The following is a 20,092-nucleotide window of genomic DNA, read 5'->3' as shown; positions in this document are numbered from 1 at the left end:
AGTAGAGGAAAGATAATTTTTTATGTATTTAATGAGTATCTGGACTTTTAAAACCCTCCGTGTGCTGTTAACAACCCACCCTTTGCATTAAACAGTCATTCTATAATGTTTTTCAGCTGGAACTACATGTGATATCCTACCAGTTTCTTTAATAGAGTAATTCCTAAGCTGTGATTTAGCGTAAGTAAATTTCACTCGGATGTAGACATGAACAATACAAGTACTCTACGTAAGAAATACTTGATATTCTTGATATTAATGATATATTTTTTCACCTACCGGCCTGGTCTAATACATGTAAATAATAATTAAAAAAATACTTTTAATTTATATTTAGCGGCTTAAACCCCCTTGAAAAAACCTGCGAAGTAGCGAATCCATGAAAGATGAACCGGGAAGTACCGAGAGATTACTGTACTCATAGCTTTTATCAGAACTTAAGCTATTCCCAATGCTGTACTTTAAATAACTATCATGAACTTTCAGAAGTTATATAACTGTGCTGTTGTGTTGCTGATGTTGTTTATAATCTTGCTGTTGATGTTGTTGTGGTTGCTGACATTCAGGTTGTTGATGAGTGGTTGTTGATGTTGTTGGTGGTGTAGAACAGTTGGAGCATTCTGAGAAATAAAGGTTTTCTTGAACTTTAATAACGGCTGAAATTTAAAAAGCACATGTAAGTGGATTTGCAGACAGTAGTATCACAGTGAACACATCCAGGGTCTGTTATCATCTAAAAACAGTAACCCTAGTCTCTCTCTCTGTGTGTGTGTGTGTGTGTGTGTATCTATGTCCAAAAGGAAATCTGGAAAAACGCTTGGCCCTGCACACACATGGTCACAGATAAAGAGTTCACACACAGAGGTCACACGAACAAGAGAGAGAAAGAGAGGGGGGGGGGGGAGAAAAGGAGATATATATAGAGAAAGCAATATATATATATATATATATATATATATATATCCAGAGAGAGACAAAGAGAGAGAGAGTGAGAAAGAAGAAGAGGGAGAGAGATAGACAGAGAGGAGTGAGAGAGATAGACAGAGAGGAGTGAGAGAGTGAGAGAGATAGACAGAGAGAGGAGTGAGAGAGTGAGAGAGAGAGAGAGAGAGAGAGAAAGAGAGAGAGAGGTGGATAATATTTCTTTTAAGAGTCCAATACACCTCACTTCAGGTAAGCTGCCAACAGGTAAATTGTTGCACTGGAAACAAGAAAGTCAGGTTACTCGAGGCCAAACTGACCAGTGAACCAGGCGGAGCTTCAGGAGACGAGTCTTAACACCGCGTGTCCGGTCTGAGCGACATTTCTTTGAACCGTGTGTGTTTACTGTAAATCAATATAATTAACCCAGAGACCCCGTACTCCCTCAGAAATCACCTGGAGAGCAGAGAGTTACTGTAATAACCGTATAACACTAAAATAAACAGAAATTAACAAATACTGAGAGAGCTTCTTAAATCCAGTTGATATAATATTCCTCATCTTCAGATTGAGGTATGAATATTGTCATTTTGTCATATTGAGTTTACAGATTTCTATATATTTTTACTGCGATGAAGTCAATTTTAATGAAATGGTTCTAGTGACAAAATGGCTTTCATCAAGAATTATTTCTTAAAACATGCAGTATTACACACACACACATTAATTTTCACTATTACTTGCACATCCAAATTTAATTTGTACACTCTTTATCACAGAACACACCAAGGATAGGGCACCAGTCCATGACAGGGCATCACACACTCACCCAGTCATTCTCACGCTCACCCAGACAGGGCCGTCACCAGAGATGAATGATTAGGGGTTAAGCTGTAACCAGGGGGTCTGGGGTAATTGCCTCATAGCAGCAAAATTCTTTGACAAGGTACAGATTAAGCAAAGCCACAAGGAGCTGCTGCCTTTACAAAAGAATTTGAATATCTACAGGTAGAAAAACAAAATTGAGCTGTGAACAATTATTAACTGGCTCTACACAACTCGACACAACATGGAGCGGCTCGCTTAAAGCTTGACGCTTTTCTATTGTGTGGCGCTGAGCCATGTTTAGTTCAAAAAACAAGCAAATAAACAACGAGTAAACAGCACCTCACTTTACTGTCACTGTTGTTGTGTGCAGAAAAGCCAGCGATTTCTGTTAGAGACGGGGTTTTACAACGTCACCAGCTCCATTTCGCGGGGGGAGCCCTGCCAGTGGAAAAGCGTCAAGCTTTAAGCGAGCCGGGCCGAGCAGAGTTGGACCCATGCGCTGGAAAAGCACCATTATTATTACTCAGCACAGTTGGAACCCCAAGCGAGCTAGGACTGAAAACCAATCAGATACCAGATTTGCCCAACGGAAAAGCAAAAGTCGAGTAGAGTCAAATAGGTTCCATGCAGTGGAAAAGCGCCATTAGAGGGGGGTTACAGCCCATGCACCCAGTCACCCACCACCGCACTCTTCACAGTCAGTGACCCGAGGCCAGGCTTAAACCCACAACAGGATCCTGGAGCTGTGTGACAGCGACATATCTGCAATGCCACCATGACTCCCTACAGCCACATTTATCATTATTATTAATTATTAATCATTATTATTATTAAAGCCTAATTACAGTCTATTTTTGCTAATATAAAAAACAAGCGTGGCTTCAAACATGGAAATCTAATGTAGAAAGCTGAACTTGAAAAGCTGTCTGGACTCAGCAGACTGTGGTCATTCTTTCTGCAGCTGGTTCTACCCCCGTGGGTCTCAAAGCTGGGCAATAATCAAGAGCATCAATGAGACCAAGCACAGACCCCAACATGGGGGCCTTCACTGGCGGACAGTTTAACAGCTGGACCTCACTGGGCTTTACCCATTCCCTGCTTTAATCAGGGACGGAGTGCATCGTCACACACATGCTCCAGACTTGGACGGGTTAATGAAAACAGAAACTGAAAATACCCCAAATGAATGAAAAGAGCATTAATTTCCTGGAAATTAGATTCAGGATGATGAAGTTAATTCAGTGACTCACAGGAGGGAAACAGAACGAAAGAAACTGTGCCAAGTCCATTCTCTCTCTTTCTCACACACACACACCCATTCATTTATGACATGGCTCATTCAAAGAAATACCATAAATAACGTTTTAAGCGCAGCAGCACATACCTGAAGTCAGACTCATTCTCTGAGCAAGAGCTCCCCCTGCTGGGCACCAGACTTCCACTCACTGTTTATTTTATGGGTTTAGAGCGGGAACAAGTCACTAAGAGAGTTTTCCAGGTTCATATTAAATCTAGACTAACATTCAATCGTGGCCTTTATATCCAAGACTAGGCTTAATCCAGACTAAAATTGTAAAAACCAGAGGAAAAAGAACCACAGATATGTTCTTATTCATTCCTTCAGTCATCTTCTGGAACCTTTTTATTGTTGTGGTGGGCCTTGAAGCACTGTGCAAGAACATACTCATCCAGTCACTCTCTCACACACACCCTTTCACACATTTGGACACTTAAACAGCTAACCTCCCCACCATTGTGTGTTTTTGGACTGTAGGAGTATACCTTCACAGACACAGGGAGAACACACTCCTCACAGACAGTGACTCAAGGCAAAGATTGAACCCACAACACCAGGACCCCCGAAGCAGTGTGAGTGACCCCATCGTGTCCCCTGATACACCAGTTAATTACACAAATATGAACCAGAAGGACCTGCACGTGATGAGGGATTATTGAAACTGTGAATTTAATGTGGCCTTCATCCCTTAGTCCTGACCTTAACTTAATCAAGCCTTAGAGGCAAATATCAGTCTGAAACACAGGAGACTTCATGAAGGCTTTAATGAACAGATACAGAGGGACCTTACGTCCACAGGGAACAGGGAGGTGCCCACACAGGACACAGAGGAATGAGCAGTATCCACAGAACAAGGACACGGGGTTTTTGACAGGAATCACTCAGTAACACCATTTTAACCCACTAACCGTGGGTGTGTGTGTGAATGAGACAGTGAAATACAAGCCAGAGCCACGTTCAACATATAAATATATAGTCAATAACCATGAAAATATGTGCTACTTGATGCCATGATTTGTCTTCCTTCAGGAGAGAGTTTGCTTGCGGGGTCTTGAGTGGTGGCATGGACTGTGTGCCCCCATCTTCCTATCAATGCTTCAGCCATGGTTCATTAGAGAGCACAACTGCCTCCAAAAACTGGGTGGGTAGGACAGCCCCAACTCTGCCTTATCTCTCTTGGTATTGGCTGGCATGTGTGACTATCGGCTGATGTGACAGAGCTGTGCAGTTTGCGTTCTACTCCAGTGGGCTAAGCTGTTCAGCGTTGTGTTTGGAAAGAAATAGTGGCTTGACTTCAGCTGTCTCGGAGGAAGAGTGTTCAGCTCCACACTCTCGAGGCTGGTGACACTGCACTCAGGTGGAGACTCACTGAAGACGACCAATTTAGGAGAAAAATCAGCAAAATATGGATAAACAAAAATAAAAAAAGGAAACAATGTGGGAATTAGTTAAATTTCGCCTTTACGTCTTTAAAGCAAGACTTGGTAAGATTTGGTATTTTTGCTTAGGGGCTCCCCCTACAGTTGCAGAGTGTAGTTCACTTTTACAGGTGGGGGTTTACTAACTTCCTTCAAAAGTTACATAATGCACTGTCTGCTGTGCTGAGCCCAGGGTAGCAACAACAGAAGCTATACTCTCTATATTACAGCTCAGTGGAGCATCACAATCATTTTGAAGCTAAAAGGTAAAAATACTACCTAGTGCTCCTTTAAATAAGCATCTGGAGTTATAAGGCTTAAACGAATGATGATAGAGTGCAAGGCGCATGGTGTCAACTGCTGCAGTTAAACCTCCATGTGAGATACTTGTGACACAGAAACCTCAGACACCAAGACAGTGAGTGATTAGGGCAGTCCACGCTAACGAACATCTGCAAGGACTAAAATAGGAAATATATACATTTAAATACAAAAGGAAAATAAACCAGTGGTCAAAGTCAGTCCTGCTCAAAGTCAGAGGGCACAGAGCAGCGAGTCAGTGTTGACAGGTAGAGAGCAGTGGTTGCCACGGGAGACACACCCGCCGACACTTTGAGGATGTTGAGGAGCCTCATTGCTGCCATCGTAACACCATCCTCCGTCTGTATGAGTAGGAGACAGATGCAGAAGAACTGTTATTAAAAGGAGAGGTTTAACCTTGTGTGGAAGTATAAAAAGGGAAGATGTTTGTCGCTGGTGAGTATGATGTCATCTGAATAATGCTCTCCACCCACTATTTTCCTTTTCACTGTAAGCAACATCTAGAATTAGTGACTGAAGCAAGGCTTGGGGCACACAGGTTTTCCCCATTTATCGTCAGAGGCTGGTGTATCTCATACTTTAAAAGGAAGGGGCTGTTTGACAGACACATGGAAAAACGTCTTTACTTATTGCCTTTAAATGTAATTTAAAGTTGTGCTTGAACAAAATGTCTACAAGTGTGGACGCTATACGCACATACAGCAAACATCCAGCTGGACTTCCATATGCACCACTATGGATAAGTCAAAGTGTCAGAAAAGGAATAAAGTGGCGAGTGTGGTGAACTATATCGGTGAACTGTAGTGTTAAACAGTGTGAGATACAGTTCATTTTGTCTCCTGTGTTCAGTGTTGTGCTGTATGTGTTTTATTTATCACATACTGTGTATAATGTTTATTCTGTACCTTGCGTTCTGCGCAGATCAAAGGGCAGTGGTGAGACGCAGCGAGTTTCCTCACACTCAGCAAATGATCCTGAGCTACAGTTCCACAACGAGCTGACAGAAACACACACACACACACACCTGAATTGAGATTCATACCCTGAGCAAGAGTGGCCCCTGCTGGTCACCAGAAGTATATTCACAGTTTATATTACAGGGTCCTGACAATTTCTAACCTTGCTAAACTTACATAGTGCTTCTAACTCCAACAGAACAGACGTCACATTCATAAAGAGCCAAAATGACGTGTATTCAGTAAGAGATGAAGGGATCCAAACAAAATATGATAAAGTTATTTACCATCAGTAACCATGAAGCAGGTCTTCCCCAGGAAGTAATCTGCCCCCAAGTGTTTCAGAGAGTTTTGCATTGCCTGAAGACTAAGAACACAAGCAAATATCAGCAAAGGCACATATTTAGGGGCCAATATAATACCGTCCGTGCTAATATAAACGTGCAAATGTCCTTCTGTTTTGTGCCTGAATCAAAAGCCATTTCGTGAATGGGCTGGCGTTAATTTGTTGCAAGACTGAAGATCTTTTCAAATAAGCTTTAACCAGCTTAGTAATCATATCTGAAAAATTCAAATGACGAAATCAAAATGTTATGCAGGACTGAGCCAAATGCTTTAGCTACATCTAGAAAAAAAAAGACATGTAGATCCTTGCCCTCGTTCTTCACTGTCTGAATCTGATGCCAGATCATGCTGCTATGCTCCAAACAGCCTGTACAGCCAGAAACTCCTTTTTTTTTATTATTATTGATGTATTGATTAATTTATTCGCTTTTGAATATACAGGCAGTCTCTGAGCTGTCACACCAAAGACTCACAAATAAAAACGTATGTGCAAAGTGGTCTGTTTAGGACCATTAGTCTCCATATCTGGACTGCATGGAGTCTGTAGAGTTTGGACAATCCTTACATTCAACATCAAACGCTTATTTCAAAGGTGTGAGGAAATATGAGCCCTTTGACCCCACCTGTTTCATACCACTGAGGAAGAAGGCTAATCAGAGGGAAGCAAATGGACAGTGAAGTGGATACCTGTGCTCAGACAGCAGGTTGACTATGAACACCACCAGATCAATGCGAGGGCGAGTCTCACTGTTTTTCACAGGGAGAGGGAGCTTTTGAGCCAGGCGCCTGGAAGGAAGCATAAGGGAGCATCATAAAGCAACATTTTGATGATTATCAGTAAATATCTATGTTCTAGATTTAAATCATTAGCTGAGGGAGAAACATTAAACATTTGCAGATGGACAGAGAAGCCTAATTCCACCCTTAAATATTTAATAGTTTTTTTTTTTAAGAAAACAACTTTAATACAAGCAGAATTTATGATGAAATGCCTGCTTTGGTCAAAACACCACAAGGAGCCAACCCCACAGCAGCGTTCACCCCATGTCTAAACGAACCTGTTCAGAACGGCTGGTTTCTTTAAATGAAAACAAGCTGCTTGGTGTTCACCCTGACCCTGAGCGCACAGCAGCGAGGAGCAAGGAGCAGAATCTCTATTATTTTGGCCGTTTTTGCTAAGTTATCTTTCTTCTCCATTCTCACGTTTCGTTTTTTACTCAGTGCTCTTATTTCTCTGCACTCGTTGTGCATGTTTTCTGCATTTAACCTCATCTTTGTGCTCTCGCGTAATCATGGATCCAGCGCTGTGATTGGACAAACTCAGATGAGGGGGGCGGGGCACTTCTAAAGTCTCTGCACTTACCGTTAGAAGCGGAGCACAATCAATCAGAACGGCTCATTTTCCCCTGTTTTCTGACTTACGCAGATCACAAAAAAAATCCCTGGGTGGTCTTGTTTCACAGCGTGGGATGCTGGGCTCCAAACCCACACATTAAATGGGAACATACACTGAACAAGTCAAAGAAATGTGTTGCTTTAAAAGAAAGATGCACTCACACATTGATGTTGATGTCCTTCTCCAGCTGCACCATGACTTCAGCCAACCTGCACTGGAACTGCTCCTCGTTTTCAACCAGCTGTTAATAAACACACACAGGTCACAGCGATGAGGGACCGCTTGCCGACAGGAGGGCTCAGCTACATCATGTGGCCAAAAGTTTGTGGACACCCTGCATGTTGCTGCAGTTTATCAGGCAGACACACAAATTACCCACAGTATTTTTGAGGAAGGTAGGCTTGGGACAAAAGTTTGTTTGTGTGTGTGGAGGTGCGTGCATGTTTACTTCCCCTAGTGCCAAAGTGTGTGTATTCACTGCCCAATCACTAGTGTGTTTGTGTATTTTTGTGTTTACTGATGCTAATCAGCACTGCTCCTAATCACTGGTGTTTATATTTGTGTTTTCTGCTCCTCGTCACTAGTGTGTGCTTTCACTGCCCCCAATAACCTGGGTGTTCATGTGTGTTTTTATTGACACTAAACACTAGTGTGTATATTTGTGTCTACTGACCATACTTACTAGTGTGCACGTTCACTGCCTGTCACTAGTCTGTGCATGTTCACATGTGAAGTCCAGATTTTAACGTACTTGTGCACACTACATTTTTTAAGAGACTGCTGACTTCCTCACTGTTCACCAGGCTTATTGATTGCTCAACCCCCCAATAATAAAAAGAGGGTCCTTGAGCAAGACCCCTAACCCCATAGCCCCCTGCCTCTGTAACAAAGTTACACTGTAAATGGAGACCCCTAATAAAGAGGGAATTGAGATTATTTAAACTGCACCCACTGTAAACACACTGTTAGTTCTGGTATGGGTATCACCTCCATATGAAAGCTATCACTAATTATTTTTCAATGGCAGCTCTTGGCTTTAGAACAGTAGAACGGTGTTCCCTAGAGTGAGGGAGCATATTTCAGCACCTCCGGGGCGAGCTGGAGTAATGTTAGTGATCCAGAGCTAGCATCAGAACCTGGCCTCACTGATATAAATGTGGTTGGGTGCTATCGAATCCTCACAGCGCTGTTCCAGTATCCATAGTACAGCCTTCCCTGGAGATGTAAACACCGCCGTTAGCTCAGGGCTAACCGCCGTTAGCTCGGCCCGTTCGGCGGATACTCACGAGGACGGTGGCCGTGTTCAGGTCGGGGACTTTGCGGTATGGAGACAGCAGCGCCATTATGTGATTTAACAGCTCGGTTCTGATCCAGACCCACTCAGAGCTCCTTTGCTCCGCGTCAGCTCCGTTCCCGCCGCTCCTTTTTAAACATGGAGAAGTCACCGGCCCGGAGCTGCCCCCTGGCGCCCACAACGGGCAACCACGGCTTAGGCCCAAAGGGCAACTCCACCCGTATTTCAACCAAGAATAACGTCGCGGGAATATATTTATTCGTTTTCTAAAACCTCTACATGCTGTTGGTGAGTCCAGAGCCTACCCAGAATCACTGGGCACAAGGCCCATCACACATTCACCCACTCACACAAACCTGGGGACAGTTCCCCACACTCACCAACACCTGCTGACAATTCAGATTAAATTTAATTCAGATTTAGTCCAGACAATGAATAATCAAACCACATTTTTGCTTTGCGAGCATTCACGGACCAACCATTCGAAAACAAACAAGCACCAACGACATTGTAAGCACTGAATTTCAAACTGGTTTATTAAATCTCATAGTATTTGACAGGAAGGGTCAGAGCTCATCAGAGAGCCTTCGAACACAGCAAAATAAAAAGCAAACAGGAAAATAATAAGTTCTGGAAAGTTCTGCACACAACATGGTAACAAGAAGAAACGTCTGGCTGGCGTCGAAACCCGTGTAAAACACGCCTGGGAGAAGTGGTGTCATCTCTTTTGCGTTCACAGTAAAGTCTTGTTCGAGTTCGTGTACATAGCAGGAATTCAATAAACTCAAGTTCGCAGCATTCAAACTAAAACGAATCAGATGTGTGCTGTGAAACTGGTTCCCAGCAGTAACCGAGCACAGGGGCATGGGGAAGTCTCAGAGGGAGAAGGCTGTGACTTCTTCAACACTCTGGTTTGGCATGTGTTTCGTCTTTCAAAGAGGGTTAATGAGCTCTCGGTAATTCATGTTCCTGCGTAGTTAAGAGCTGAAGATATTCATTAAGTTGTGGAGGGTGGTTCAGTGTGAATTGTTCACTGTGGTGGTAAATGGAACCAAAAGTCCGGGGAGTTGAACATCTCTAAAAGCTCCTCACAGAACATCACCATTGGAAACGGCTTTGAATAGTCCCTGATGAATCAAATGTTGTTTTTAACCAGTTAAAAAAAAAAGTTTGGCCTCAAACAAGTTTAAATACATTCATAGTGGAAGGATACATGAAGGGCATCATAAGGCAAAGTAGTCCCTATAAACCTCAGACGACCTGTGTATTTTCAGTGGTGGCTGTAGAATGTAAATAAAACGCAGGACTAGAGGTGTAGACAAGAGTGACGTCTGGTTTAATTCACATCCACTCTGAAGAAATATCAGTCTGCAGGTTTCTCAACCACCAATCACTTCTAATCCAGCCATTCTGAACGACGGCGTTTACATCTTAACAAAGGATTTACGCAGCCATTTTGCAAGGTCAAATAACCCCTCCTTTAATTTCACTAAATCAACAGTGGTGAAGGTGGATGGTGTTTGTCACAGAAAAATATGGATTTTTCAAAATTCATCAGCTCACTCACTAACCCAGGGGTCCAGCTTCACAGCAGCATCATTGACAGTGATCAATTATCATCAACGATCAATAACAATAATAACAAAAAAAAAAAGAGGAAAAAAAATGCTCCACTCGTCTTTTTTGAAAGAAAATACACAGCTTCAGCCGCATCTCGGCCTTTTCAAGAGGTGTCTCGCTCCTCTCAAAACTCGTTGTAACGAAGTGAAACAGTGCAGATGTCCCGACTCCTTTGGTTGGCTTCCTCCGAGTTCTGAAAGCAAAACCTGCTCCAAAAATTGTTTTACTGAGGCACCATTTCACTAAATGATTCTATCTTTACTATCTCTCTCTCTCTCATACACACACACACACACATTCTCTCCAACCTTGTCCAAGCTTCCTTTCTACATTCATCACTCTTGCACTGATTCATGACCCACTGGATAGGCAAAATGGAGACGTGAAAATTACATCCTCCTTTAAATAAGATCCCAATGTCTATCAGCTGTTTAAAAGCCCCCGCTGCTGTGGAAAGATAACTATGCATCTGGAAAACATTGAAGAGTTAAGTGCTGATTATTTCATGGATTTTAACGTGGATGACGTGACAGAGACCTCACATCCCTGACGAGTAAAGGCTTTTTGTCCACTGCCTGAATCACTAGGAGATTATGGTCCAAGCTCAAACTGAAAGCGTCTGACTGGACGGGCTCTTTCCTTCACTGTAAACATTGGAACCACAGAGTTGTTGAGGTGCCACACTTCTCCAAAACACTAAACCATGGGCCTGGGCCTAAACCTGGACTGGATCTTCAGTGGCGAATCACTACTGGCAGTAAGTTCAGCACTAGGTTAACAGTAGAAATCACAGAAATCTGATTATATGTGATTGCCTGAAGTCTATAGGCCAGTTTCCAAGAGCTGGACTATGCCTTGAGATGGACTTTAGATGTTTTCTGTAGTGAAACACCACTGGCACTGCATTTGAACCTACAACTAGACTTAAAGGTGCACTTGTCAGTTTCAGCAGAGTGCTCGTCTGTTATTGTAGTTCACCTCCCTGGCCACCAGAAAGTGTGCATCCTGAATTCAGATCTCTACTTTAGTCAAGGTGCCCTTTCAGAGGCCGAGCAGGTGAACTACAACCACAAAGACAGCCACTCAGACCTGGAGTGCAGTTTTCCTAACTGGTTTTCGCAAGCATAGAATACTCATTTTAACCACTGCAGTTTAAGTGTACGAGTTCCAACATGAAAACGAATCACCTACTGCACCTTTAATGTGTGATTAGAAACTGGCAGTATTTCATTAATGACATCACATGTTTGTCAGAGGCTATCCTTACAAGATTTGTATGGGTCATACATTTTGTAAATTCCTGACTGTTTATTGGCTTATGCATGCTCCACCCAAAAATGTGTGTTCATAGCAACTGTTGTCAGGTTGGACAAGCTTTATAGATCATAAGCAAAGAGCTGATTCAAACTGAAGGGAAACCCTTGCACATATTGTAGGTTGTAGAGCAAAAGATACCTCAATTATTATTATTTTAATTATTAATGTTACACTATATTGATATTGTTTGTGTGGAAGGTCACACGGTTAGAAGAGATTAGAGATACCCAAGTGCTGAAATACTAATTTTCATATCAAACTCATATCCCAATCTGAAAGCTCTACTATTATAACTACAGTCTATATTGTGACCTATAGCTTTTTAAATGACGGCTTCTTTAAGCGTTAGACCAAACAGAGGATCACTGGGCTGCTCAACACCCGCCACTGAATAAAAATCTGTCGCCTTAAAGTGCTCAGAATTTAAGCCATAAGTCCTTGGACTTCTTAGTCTGAAATTAAATTGCAAATTAAATAGCAATCCCAATATTGGTCTGAAAAATTGCAATTACATATTGTCCCCCAAATGTTCAGCCATATTTTTAGATAAATCAGGGACTTTTATTATGGTATAGCGTATAATACATTGCCATTGTTTCCACACTGCCTCGTTTATATTAGCTACTCCACAACACTGCAGCTCCGCAGAGAAGCACTTTAAGCTTTACCAAGCAACAATCAGCAAACTGTCTCTGTTGTGTTTAATCAGTGCTGTGTAGTTTGTCCAACCTAGGAACAGTTACTACTGAAATATACATTTGTGGGCGGAGCCTGGTGGACTGACTGTTCATTGGCAGTTTGTGCTGTTGTGTTTTTTAAGCCCATCCAGTCACTGATCAATCAGAAATGAAGAACACGGATAGGAAGCTACGTCAAAGTAAAGCAACCACACACACACACACACTCTCTCTCTCACACACACTGTCCCTCTCTGTCTGCTCTATATCTCTCCTGACTCTCTCTCCTCTGAGCTGGAGCGGTTCTCTCTCTCCAGTGAGACGGATCTCTCTCGTCCTCTCAGTTTCCCCGTCTCTGGGGATGACGTCGGCGACCGCCCTCGCTCTCCCAACTCTCTCTCGCCCATCTCTCTCTCCACATCCCTCCGTCCATTGTCCCTCCACCTGTCATCTCCTCCATAATCCCTCCATCGCTCCGGAGACGTAGAGCGCTCCCTTTCTCTGGTGTGTGAGGACCTGAGAGAGAGAGAGAGAGAGAGATGTAGAATGAGAGGAAGAGGAAATAATAGATGAAATAAAATAAAATAGATGTGAAGAAAGGTAGAGGAAAAGAGATACAGGGGGGACCAGTTTCAAACAGGAGGGAGACAAAGTATGAAAAGCCAAAAGAGTGAACGGGAAAGAGAGGAGAGGAAAAAGAGGACAAGACAGAGGAAAAGAGACGCTATTATACACACGAAAAACATGTTATACTAGATACATGCAATAAACAGGATAACTAGGGACCCATTTTAAACCTTTGCCTCTGCACACTGCCCTCTTTATACCATCGTTTTTATTTTTTGTGCTGTTTAATACTCTGTATTCCTGTGGTTTGTTTGTCTTTTGATGTTCTTCGTATTATCATTGTAGTGCTTTGAGTTATTGAAAAGTGCTCTATAAATAAATACATTATTATTATTATTATTATTCCTGAGTTTGAACCGTGATGAACATGGTGTGGAGTTTCACCTTTTCTTCTTTCTCCTGTGAGAGTGTGAGCGTGAGCGGTGTCGCTCTTTGTGCCTGTGCTTTCTCTCTCTGTCTCGATCTCGAGAGCGAGACGAGTGGTGCCGCCGAGAGCGATGAGAGGAGCTCCCTCCATCTCTGAGAGAGAGAGAAAGAGAGAGAGAGAGAGAGAGAGAGAGAGAGAGAGAATGACGCTGACTGCAGTAAATTGATATCATTGAAAGCACCAGAGCCGCCACTTCATCACACACTCACCTGTATCTGTCTCCACTTCGAGATCTCGATCTGTCAAAACAAAAACAGAATCAGAGATATGACAAAATCCAGTCAATTCTGAACTGGACGCCTCCCTACCACAGACTATTACACTGAGACATGGGCTGCAACCCAAACTGTTCCCCATTTACTGTGGACTGCACTAGGGAACTATTCCACAACTGCTCCCTATAAATGCTGCACAGGTCTGGACAGAGTCTAAACTGCTCCCCTACTCTCCGAACATGTTCATGAATAATTACACTGTTAATATTACCTGCATTAAAATTTTATGTAAATAAAATACATCATTCGGGGGCTGTTAGTGAAGAGACACACTCAGGGGACAGGAACTCACCTTCGGCGGTCTCTCTCTCTTTCTCGTTCCCTTTCCCTTTCTCGCTCCCTCTCTCTTTCTCTCTCCCGTTCACGTTCTCGTTCCCTCTCTCTTTCTATCTCCCACTCCCTCTCTCTCGCCGCTCTCTCCTCTCGTTCTCTCTCCTCCCTCCGTTTCATTCTCATCCGTTCCTGCTTGTCTGCCACTGCTTTCTGAGAGTGAGACAAAGACAGAGAGAGAGAGAAATAAGGGAGAGAGAGAGAGAGAGAGAGAGAAATTATTAGCAATTTGAAAATTTGCGAGAATGACATTGAAACCCATGACAGAACAAAACCTGAGGAGAAAAAAAACTGTTCAGTAAACAGTTCTGATGAAACGTCTCTTATGGTCTTAGGTTAAAACAACACAATGATAAAACCCCACAACAGCGTTCTCCCCGTTTAAACAGCCCTGTTCAGAGCGGCCGGTTTCAGCACCTGTTCTTTTAAACAATGAGCCGCACGCTGTTCACTCCGACCCCAAGCACACAGCAGTGAGGAGTGAGGAGCAGAAGCTCTGGTTTTTAGCCGTTTTTGCTCGGTTCTGTTTCTCAGTTTTTACTCTGTGCTCTTATTTCTCCGCGCTCGTTGTGTCTGTGTTTAACCTCAAATTTGCGCTCTCACGTGAACAAGGGTTCAGCGCTGTGATTGGACAGACTCAGACGAGGGGGCGGGGCAATTCTAAAGTCTCTGTACTTTTGACTTCAGAAGCGGAGCAGAATCAGAACGGCTCGTTTTATCCCACATTTTTTGACTTAGGCACATCACAGGAAACTGACTGGGTGGTCTTGTTTCCCAGTACGTGTGTCGGTGGGCTCCAGAGCCTCACACGATCACATGATCATGGACACCTTGTATCTGTCTACAGCTCAAATATTTGCATCAAATCAGCTCAAATCAGTTTCCACATGATGCACAAATACATAAATAAACGCATTTTCAGACAGTAATTACTAGTAACTGTAAACGAACTCTGCAGCTCTGAAGTGGAGCCACAGCGGATGGGCTTTCCCTGCAGTGTGAAAGTGCGTCCTCTGTCCTCACCCTCAGTTTCTCCAGTTTCTCACGGATCTCAATGAAGCCCAAGTGCAGTTTCCCACCAAAATGGTCGGCGAGCCTGCGATCATTGTCATGGAGACCAAGGTAGGCAGAGCAAACCTCACACACCCTCAACTTCTGCTGCTGGAAACTGGAGGCTGGCATAGAGTTCCTGTATATGTCCTACACAAACACATGATGCAGAAATGTGTAAATAGCCATGTTGCAGAGGTAATTCAGTGCCCTCTCAGTAAAAGCAGGACTCTGCACTGACCTCTGCTTCTTTTTTGAGTGCTCTCGTTTTCTCCACCTTCTCCAGGACCTGCTGAGCCTCCTCCACGTTTCCCTCTCCTCCCAGCTGCTCTGCTCGAGCCAGCAGCTTCCCAATCTCCTCATTCAGCTCATGAACACGCTCCGCCTGGAAACACACCACACTGGATTACCGTACAAGCACTGGTGAAGATCTCAGCACAGCCAATCACACTCTGACTCTGATCTAGGGGATGGGCCCAAGGCGTAGTGAGTGTAGCAAGGTCTAGTTTGAGCTTCTGTTTTATTCTATCCTGGTTTGTTGGGTCAAACCACTGACTCTGGAGCTGAGGCTTTTTATTCTAAACCAAAATACGCCTGCCTGAGAAGTGTACTTACATGTTAAAACACTTATCACAGACATCTCTGACTTCCTGTCAGCTGTGGCAAACTGCCTCCACGAGCCCCAATAAACCAGGTGCCTGAAACCTCTGTTTAAACCTCACATAACAGACATCCTTTCAGTCCTGAAATAGAGCTGCAGGGGAAACCAAAGACATGAGGGATTGCCCTGCATGCACTTTTATGAAAATAAGACTTCTTTCTCTCTTTCCATAATAGTTTCTTTCTGTAGCCTGCGTATACAGCCATGTCATGTCAAGGCTGAGATAATTTGGCAAACACTTCAAGAACCTTTCTCTACACACGATATGTTTCTGTTTTCTGAAGATTGTGAAAATTCTAAGCAGTATTTTTTAGGTGTCATTGTAAAATATTTTTAAACAGTTATTAAAATAAAATTAGGATGTTAGTTTACTATAATCGCTCTCTCAACCTGTGGTTCAGTGTTCCTCAGAAAATTAAATAGAGTTTTAGAACTATGTTCTAGAATACAGCAATAATCTAGAAATAAGTTATTTCATGAAGCACGGTTCTAGAAAAAAAGCAATCTTAGACCTAATTAATGTTCTAGAACTGAGCAGTGTTCTAAATAGAATGAGGTGGATAACCTGTTTACCTTGGCAGCAACCTCTGCACTGATCTCCTCCTGTGTCTCGGCCAGTCGTTTCTTGGCCAGTTCGGTTCTGCGGTCACAATCTGCAATGAAAGACTGCAAGTGCTCTGCAGCCTGATGAGACACAGACACAGATAAAATGTATACATTCAGCATTTTGATTTAATCAAAGCATATTAAGTTTCACCACTTATATTTTTCTCTCAAACAAAACCTGACACGCTCTCAGAAATGGTGAAAATATTGATCTGAAGTTTTGTTCATATTCAATAAACCTGGATTAACCCCCCCCCTCTCTTTAAGAACACGAAAAAGGAAGAAAATTTTAGGAAGCTTTTCCCAAAGTGTCCAAAACATGACAAGCCTCTGTAATGAGGAAATAGTTCTGTCAGTACAATAACAATTCTGAATTTCAACACCCAGTCCTAGTATTAACAAAGTAACAGTGTTTGGTAATTCAGTCGATGAGGGCAACGTTTCTAACCTGTTTCCATTCTCCTGAGAATTAGGGTACATTATGTTCAGGACTTCATACTCACATCCAGTTCGAAGAAGTATTCCTGATGTTTGGAGGCAATTTCATAGTCTGCCCTCAGTGCGAGATCATGAACCTTCAAACACTCGCCCAGGTCCATACGCTGGAAAACACACACACATACTTTTTTCAGAGATCTCCCTGGACAAAATGAAACCTGGAAAGATTTCAACACAAAACCCCCACTGGAGCGTAGGTGGGACCAGACACGCTCTAGAGATCACGTTATACATTTGGATGATGGATTGTTGCAGAGTGAAGCTGTTATGAGATTACACTTGTTTAAGATCTGCCACAAACTCCATTCATCCAGATGGAGGACAGTTATAAAACAAACCAGCTGAAATGTCATGATTAAAATTAATGGAACAATTTATCCCCTGTGTGAGCTGACACTAACGCTAATTTATATGTAAAGTTACGTGTACTCTGACTGTACCAGACACAGAGAGAGAGAGAGAGAGAGAGACATTGTCTGTCTTCCCTCAGAGGTACAGAGACAAAAAAGAGGAAAGTGAGAGGGAGAGACAAAAAAGGAAGGGAGATTGGGGAAGGGATGGGAAAACGAGAGAGAGAGAGAGAGAGAGAGAGAGAGAGAGAGAGAGAGAGAGAAAGAGAGAGAGAGAGAGAGAGAGAGAGAGAGAGTTGTAGGAGAAACACAAGATTTAAAAGCAGGGACAGACAGAGAGGAGAAAGGAGGGAGATATGGACATAAGCAAATAAATGTAGAGAGTGTGTGTGTTTGAATATAGCTCCTCGCTCACCGTTCCTGACAGTATGTCGTGAGGGCAGGATTCCAGTAGATGACTTTTACACACACTTTCATCTGTGAATTTGATCCTCTGGCGCATAGTGTCTCCTGCACCAACACACAACAGAAAAAATAACTCAGAGTTCACTGTGCTGCTCCACACTTTATGAAGAGTCATAAATTCCAAGTTTATGTAAAAGTAGATATTTACCTGAAAATTACACTGTTTTACAATGTTCAATTCAGGGGTGGGAACTACACTAATGTTCACTACAGTAATCTTAGTTACACTATTGTTTACTATATTGATGTTCACTATATTGACGTTAACTACATTAAATGTTCATTTCATGGATGTTACCAACACAAAGGCTCACTAGAGTGATGTAAAATAAACTAAGGTTTAATATATTTATGTTAACGTGACTAATGCTTACTATAGTGACATTGCATACACCAATGTTCACTACAGTGATGTGAACTACACCCGTGCTCACTACTGTGATCTTAATTACATGAATGTTCACTACAGTGATGTTAACTACACAAATATTCATTACAGTGATGTTAACTATGCTAACGTTCACTACTGTGTTATTAACTACACTAACGTTCACCAGTGTTAACAGCACTCATTACCTTGTTACAGTAACATGTTTATTACACCAACGTGTTGTTAACTACACTAACGTTCACCAGTGTTCTTAAATTATTCAAAATTCAGTACAATGATGTTAACTATACCAACGTTCACTACTGTGTTTATTAACTACACTAACGTTCACCACCATGTTAACCACACTAATATTCACCACAGTGATGTTAACTACACTAACGTTCACCACGTTAACCACAGTGATGTTAACTACACTAATGCTCATTACAGTGATGTTAACTACACTAACATTCACCACAGTGTTAACTACTCTAATATTCAGTACAATAATGTTAACTATACAAATGTTCACTACTGTGTTATTAACTATACTAACGTTCACCACCACGTTAACAGCACTCACTACCGTGTTGTTAACCACAGTAACATCCATCAGTGTTCTTAAATACACTAATATTCATTACAATGATGTAACATTCACCAGTGTTGTTAACTATATTAATGCTCACTAGATTGGTGTTAACTACACTAATTCTCACTACACGTTTGTTCACCAGTGTAAACTACACTAATGCTCACTACAGTGATGTTAACTACACTAATGCTCACTACAGTGATGTTAACTACACTAATGCTCACTACAGTGATGTAATATGAACAGGCATGTTAACTATAGTAGGAAACTCTCAGCACTCAGAGCCGGTCTGAGATCAAGCTAAAGCTACAGCAGCCAGTTCTCTTTATCAAGCATGGGTTAGCATGACAGCTAGGCTAGGCTAAGCTAAAGCTAAGCCTACTTATTCTACTTTCCATTTCCTCGTCAGGAGTGAAATAATGCCCGGTGGAATTGAAATAAACCCGCGGAAGGGTCTCACCGTCTCGGCCGGTTCCCATCAGCTGGTCCAGCATGGCTCTCATCTGCGCCTGGGCCGACATCTCCTGCTCGTATGTGTTTATTCGGGCTTGTGTTTAGATGTTTGTGTCTCGGACACATGCGGTGTTAGAGCCGCGTTTCAGCCGCAGGCCTCGGTCTCTGCTCCGCTCCGAGTCAACTTTGCTCAACATTCACTCGGAAAATGGCGGACGCCTAACGTTTCCCAAACACGGCGTCTGTTTGCAGGGTTCGGGCCTTGTGTTTAGTTTTAAACCCTCCAGAAAACGCCGAGAGGGTCAGTTCTTGTAGTTTAAGCTCTCTTTCGGTCCCTTCCTTCCTTCCCTCCCTCTCTCTCTTTCTCTTTCCCCGTCCCTCCCTCTCGGCTAAAGCTAATGCTAACGCCCGGGATTTGAAAGCCGTGACGGGGTTGTGTTGTTATTTTTCTGGTTGTGTTTTGTTGTGCTTCTCCGGTCGCGGTGACTCTCCCTCCGCTATTCACTCCATCTCTCCGCTCCTCTGTTCTTCCACTCTACCTTTCCAGGCCTGTTTCAGAACACGTATCTGTCTATCGCTCTCGTCCGCGCTCGGCTCCAGGACGCAGCGCAGATAGGAGGACAGCGCTGATTGGTCGGATCGGCGAGTGACGTCACAGCTTCGCCATACTTTCCCCACAGTGTCTCTTCATAGACTACACAGGTGTTCTCTGTAGTTCTACAATTACAGACTGTAGTTCATCTATTGGTATTGCTAAGAAATGCCCCCCATACACTATTCTCTACTGTTTAGTGCACTATTATAGTGGACTGAATTCAGGAGGGTAATGAATGATTTTAGAAACATCCACATATGGGACTTTCTAAACTCAGTGTACAATGGGTATCCGCTATCCACTAGTGTACATCGGTTGTACACGACTTATTGAGGTGCATATGTGGGATTGTTTGAGTGTCTTAAAAATTGTCCACTATGTTTTTTGTCACCAATAC

The 20,092-nt window shown here is 42.8% G+C and overlaps 2 protein-coding genes across 6 annotated transcripts; both read right to left on the bottom strand.

Moving 5' to 3' along the window:
* Positions 1-3,708: 3,708 nt before the first annotated feature.
* On the bottom strand, positions 3,709-9,275 carry pane1 (proliferation associated nuclear element). Of its 5 annotated transcripts, none has more exons than XM_066660722.1 (6): positions 9,157-9,275; positions 7,644-7,723; positions 6,774-6,872; positions 6,029-6,108; positions 5,691-5,782; positions 3,709-5,126 (listed from the first exon to the last, which is right to left on the bottom strand). In XM_066660722.1, the coding sequence occupies exons 2-6, from the start codon at positions 7,676-7,678 to the stop codon at positions 4,983-4,985; spliced, it is 450 nt and encodes a 149-aa protein (XP_066516819.1). In that variant the 5' UTR covers positions 7,679-7,723; positions 9,157-9,275; the 3' UTR covers positions 3,709-4,982. The 5 variants fall into 5 exon arrangements, with proteins under 5 accessions (XP_066516819.1, XP_066516815.1, XP_066516816.1 ...); XM_066660718.1 differs by lacking the exon at positions 9,157-9,275 and adding an exon at positions 8,769-9,089; XM_066660719.1 differs by lacking the exon at positions 9,157-9,275 and adding an exon at positions 8,665-8,793.
* A 17-nt stretch (positions 9,276-9,292) lies between these two features.
* zgc:158803 (LUC7 domain-containing protein) lies at positions 9,293-19,710 on the bottom strand. Its single transcript, XM_066660716.1, has 10 exons — positions 19,108-19,710; positions 17,630-17,724; positions 16,870-16,968; positions 16,334-16,444; positions 15,341-15,484; positions 15,073-15,249; positions 14,012-14,202; positions 13,654-13,683; positions 13,402-13,536; positions 9,293-12,906 (listed from the first exon to the last, which is right to left on the bottom strand). The coding sequence occupies exons 1-10, from the start codon at positions 19,166-19,168 to the stop codon at positions 12,654-12,656; spliced, it is 1,296 nt and encodes a 431-aa protein (XP_066516813.1). The 5' UTR covers positions 19,169-19,710; the 3' UTR covers positions 9,293-12,653.
* Positions 19,711-20,092: the final 382 nt, after the last annotated feature.

This window comes from Hoplias malabaricus, chromosome 2 (genome assembly GCF_029633855.1).
Source record: "Hoplias malabaricus isolate fHopMal1 chromosome 2, fHopMal1.hap1, whole genome shotgun sequence".
In the NCBI taxonomy this organism is placed as follows: Eukaryota; Metazoa; Chordata; class Actinopteri; order Characiformes; family Erythrinidae; genus Hoplias; species Hoplias malabaricus.
The sequence above is the reverse complement of the archived record's forward strand: the minus strand, read 5'-3'. Positions and strand labels throughout refer to the sequence as shown.

Coding starts and splice junctions, on each gene's coding strand:
- zgc:158803 (XM_066660716.1), bottom strand. CDS start 19,168: ATGTCGGCCCAGGCGCAGATGAGAGCCATGCTGGACCAGCTGATGGGA. Junction 15,250..15,340: donor CACTCAAAAAAGAAGCAGAG/GTCAGTGCAGAG, acceptor GTGTTTGTGTAG/GACATATACAGGAACTCTAT. Junction 14,203..15,072: donor AGAAACTGGAGAAACTGAGG/GTGAGGACAGAG, acceptor TCTCACTCTCAG/AAAGCAGTGGCAGACAAGCA.
- pane1 (XM_066660718.1), bottom strand. CDS start 8,825: ATGGCGCTGCTGTCTCCATACCGCAAAGTCCCCGACCTGAACACGGCC. Junction 7,724..8,768: donor TGAACACGGCCACCGTCCTC/GTGAGTATCCGC, acceptor GTTTATTAACAG/CTGGTTGAAAACGAGGAGCA. Junction 5,127..5,690: donor TGATCTGCGCAGAACGCAAG/GTACAGAATAAA, acceptor CTACTCATACAG/ACGGAGGATGGTGTTACGAT.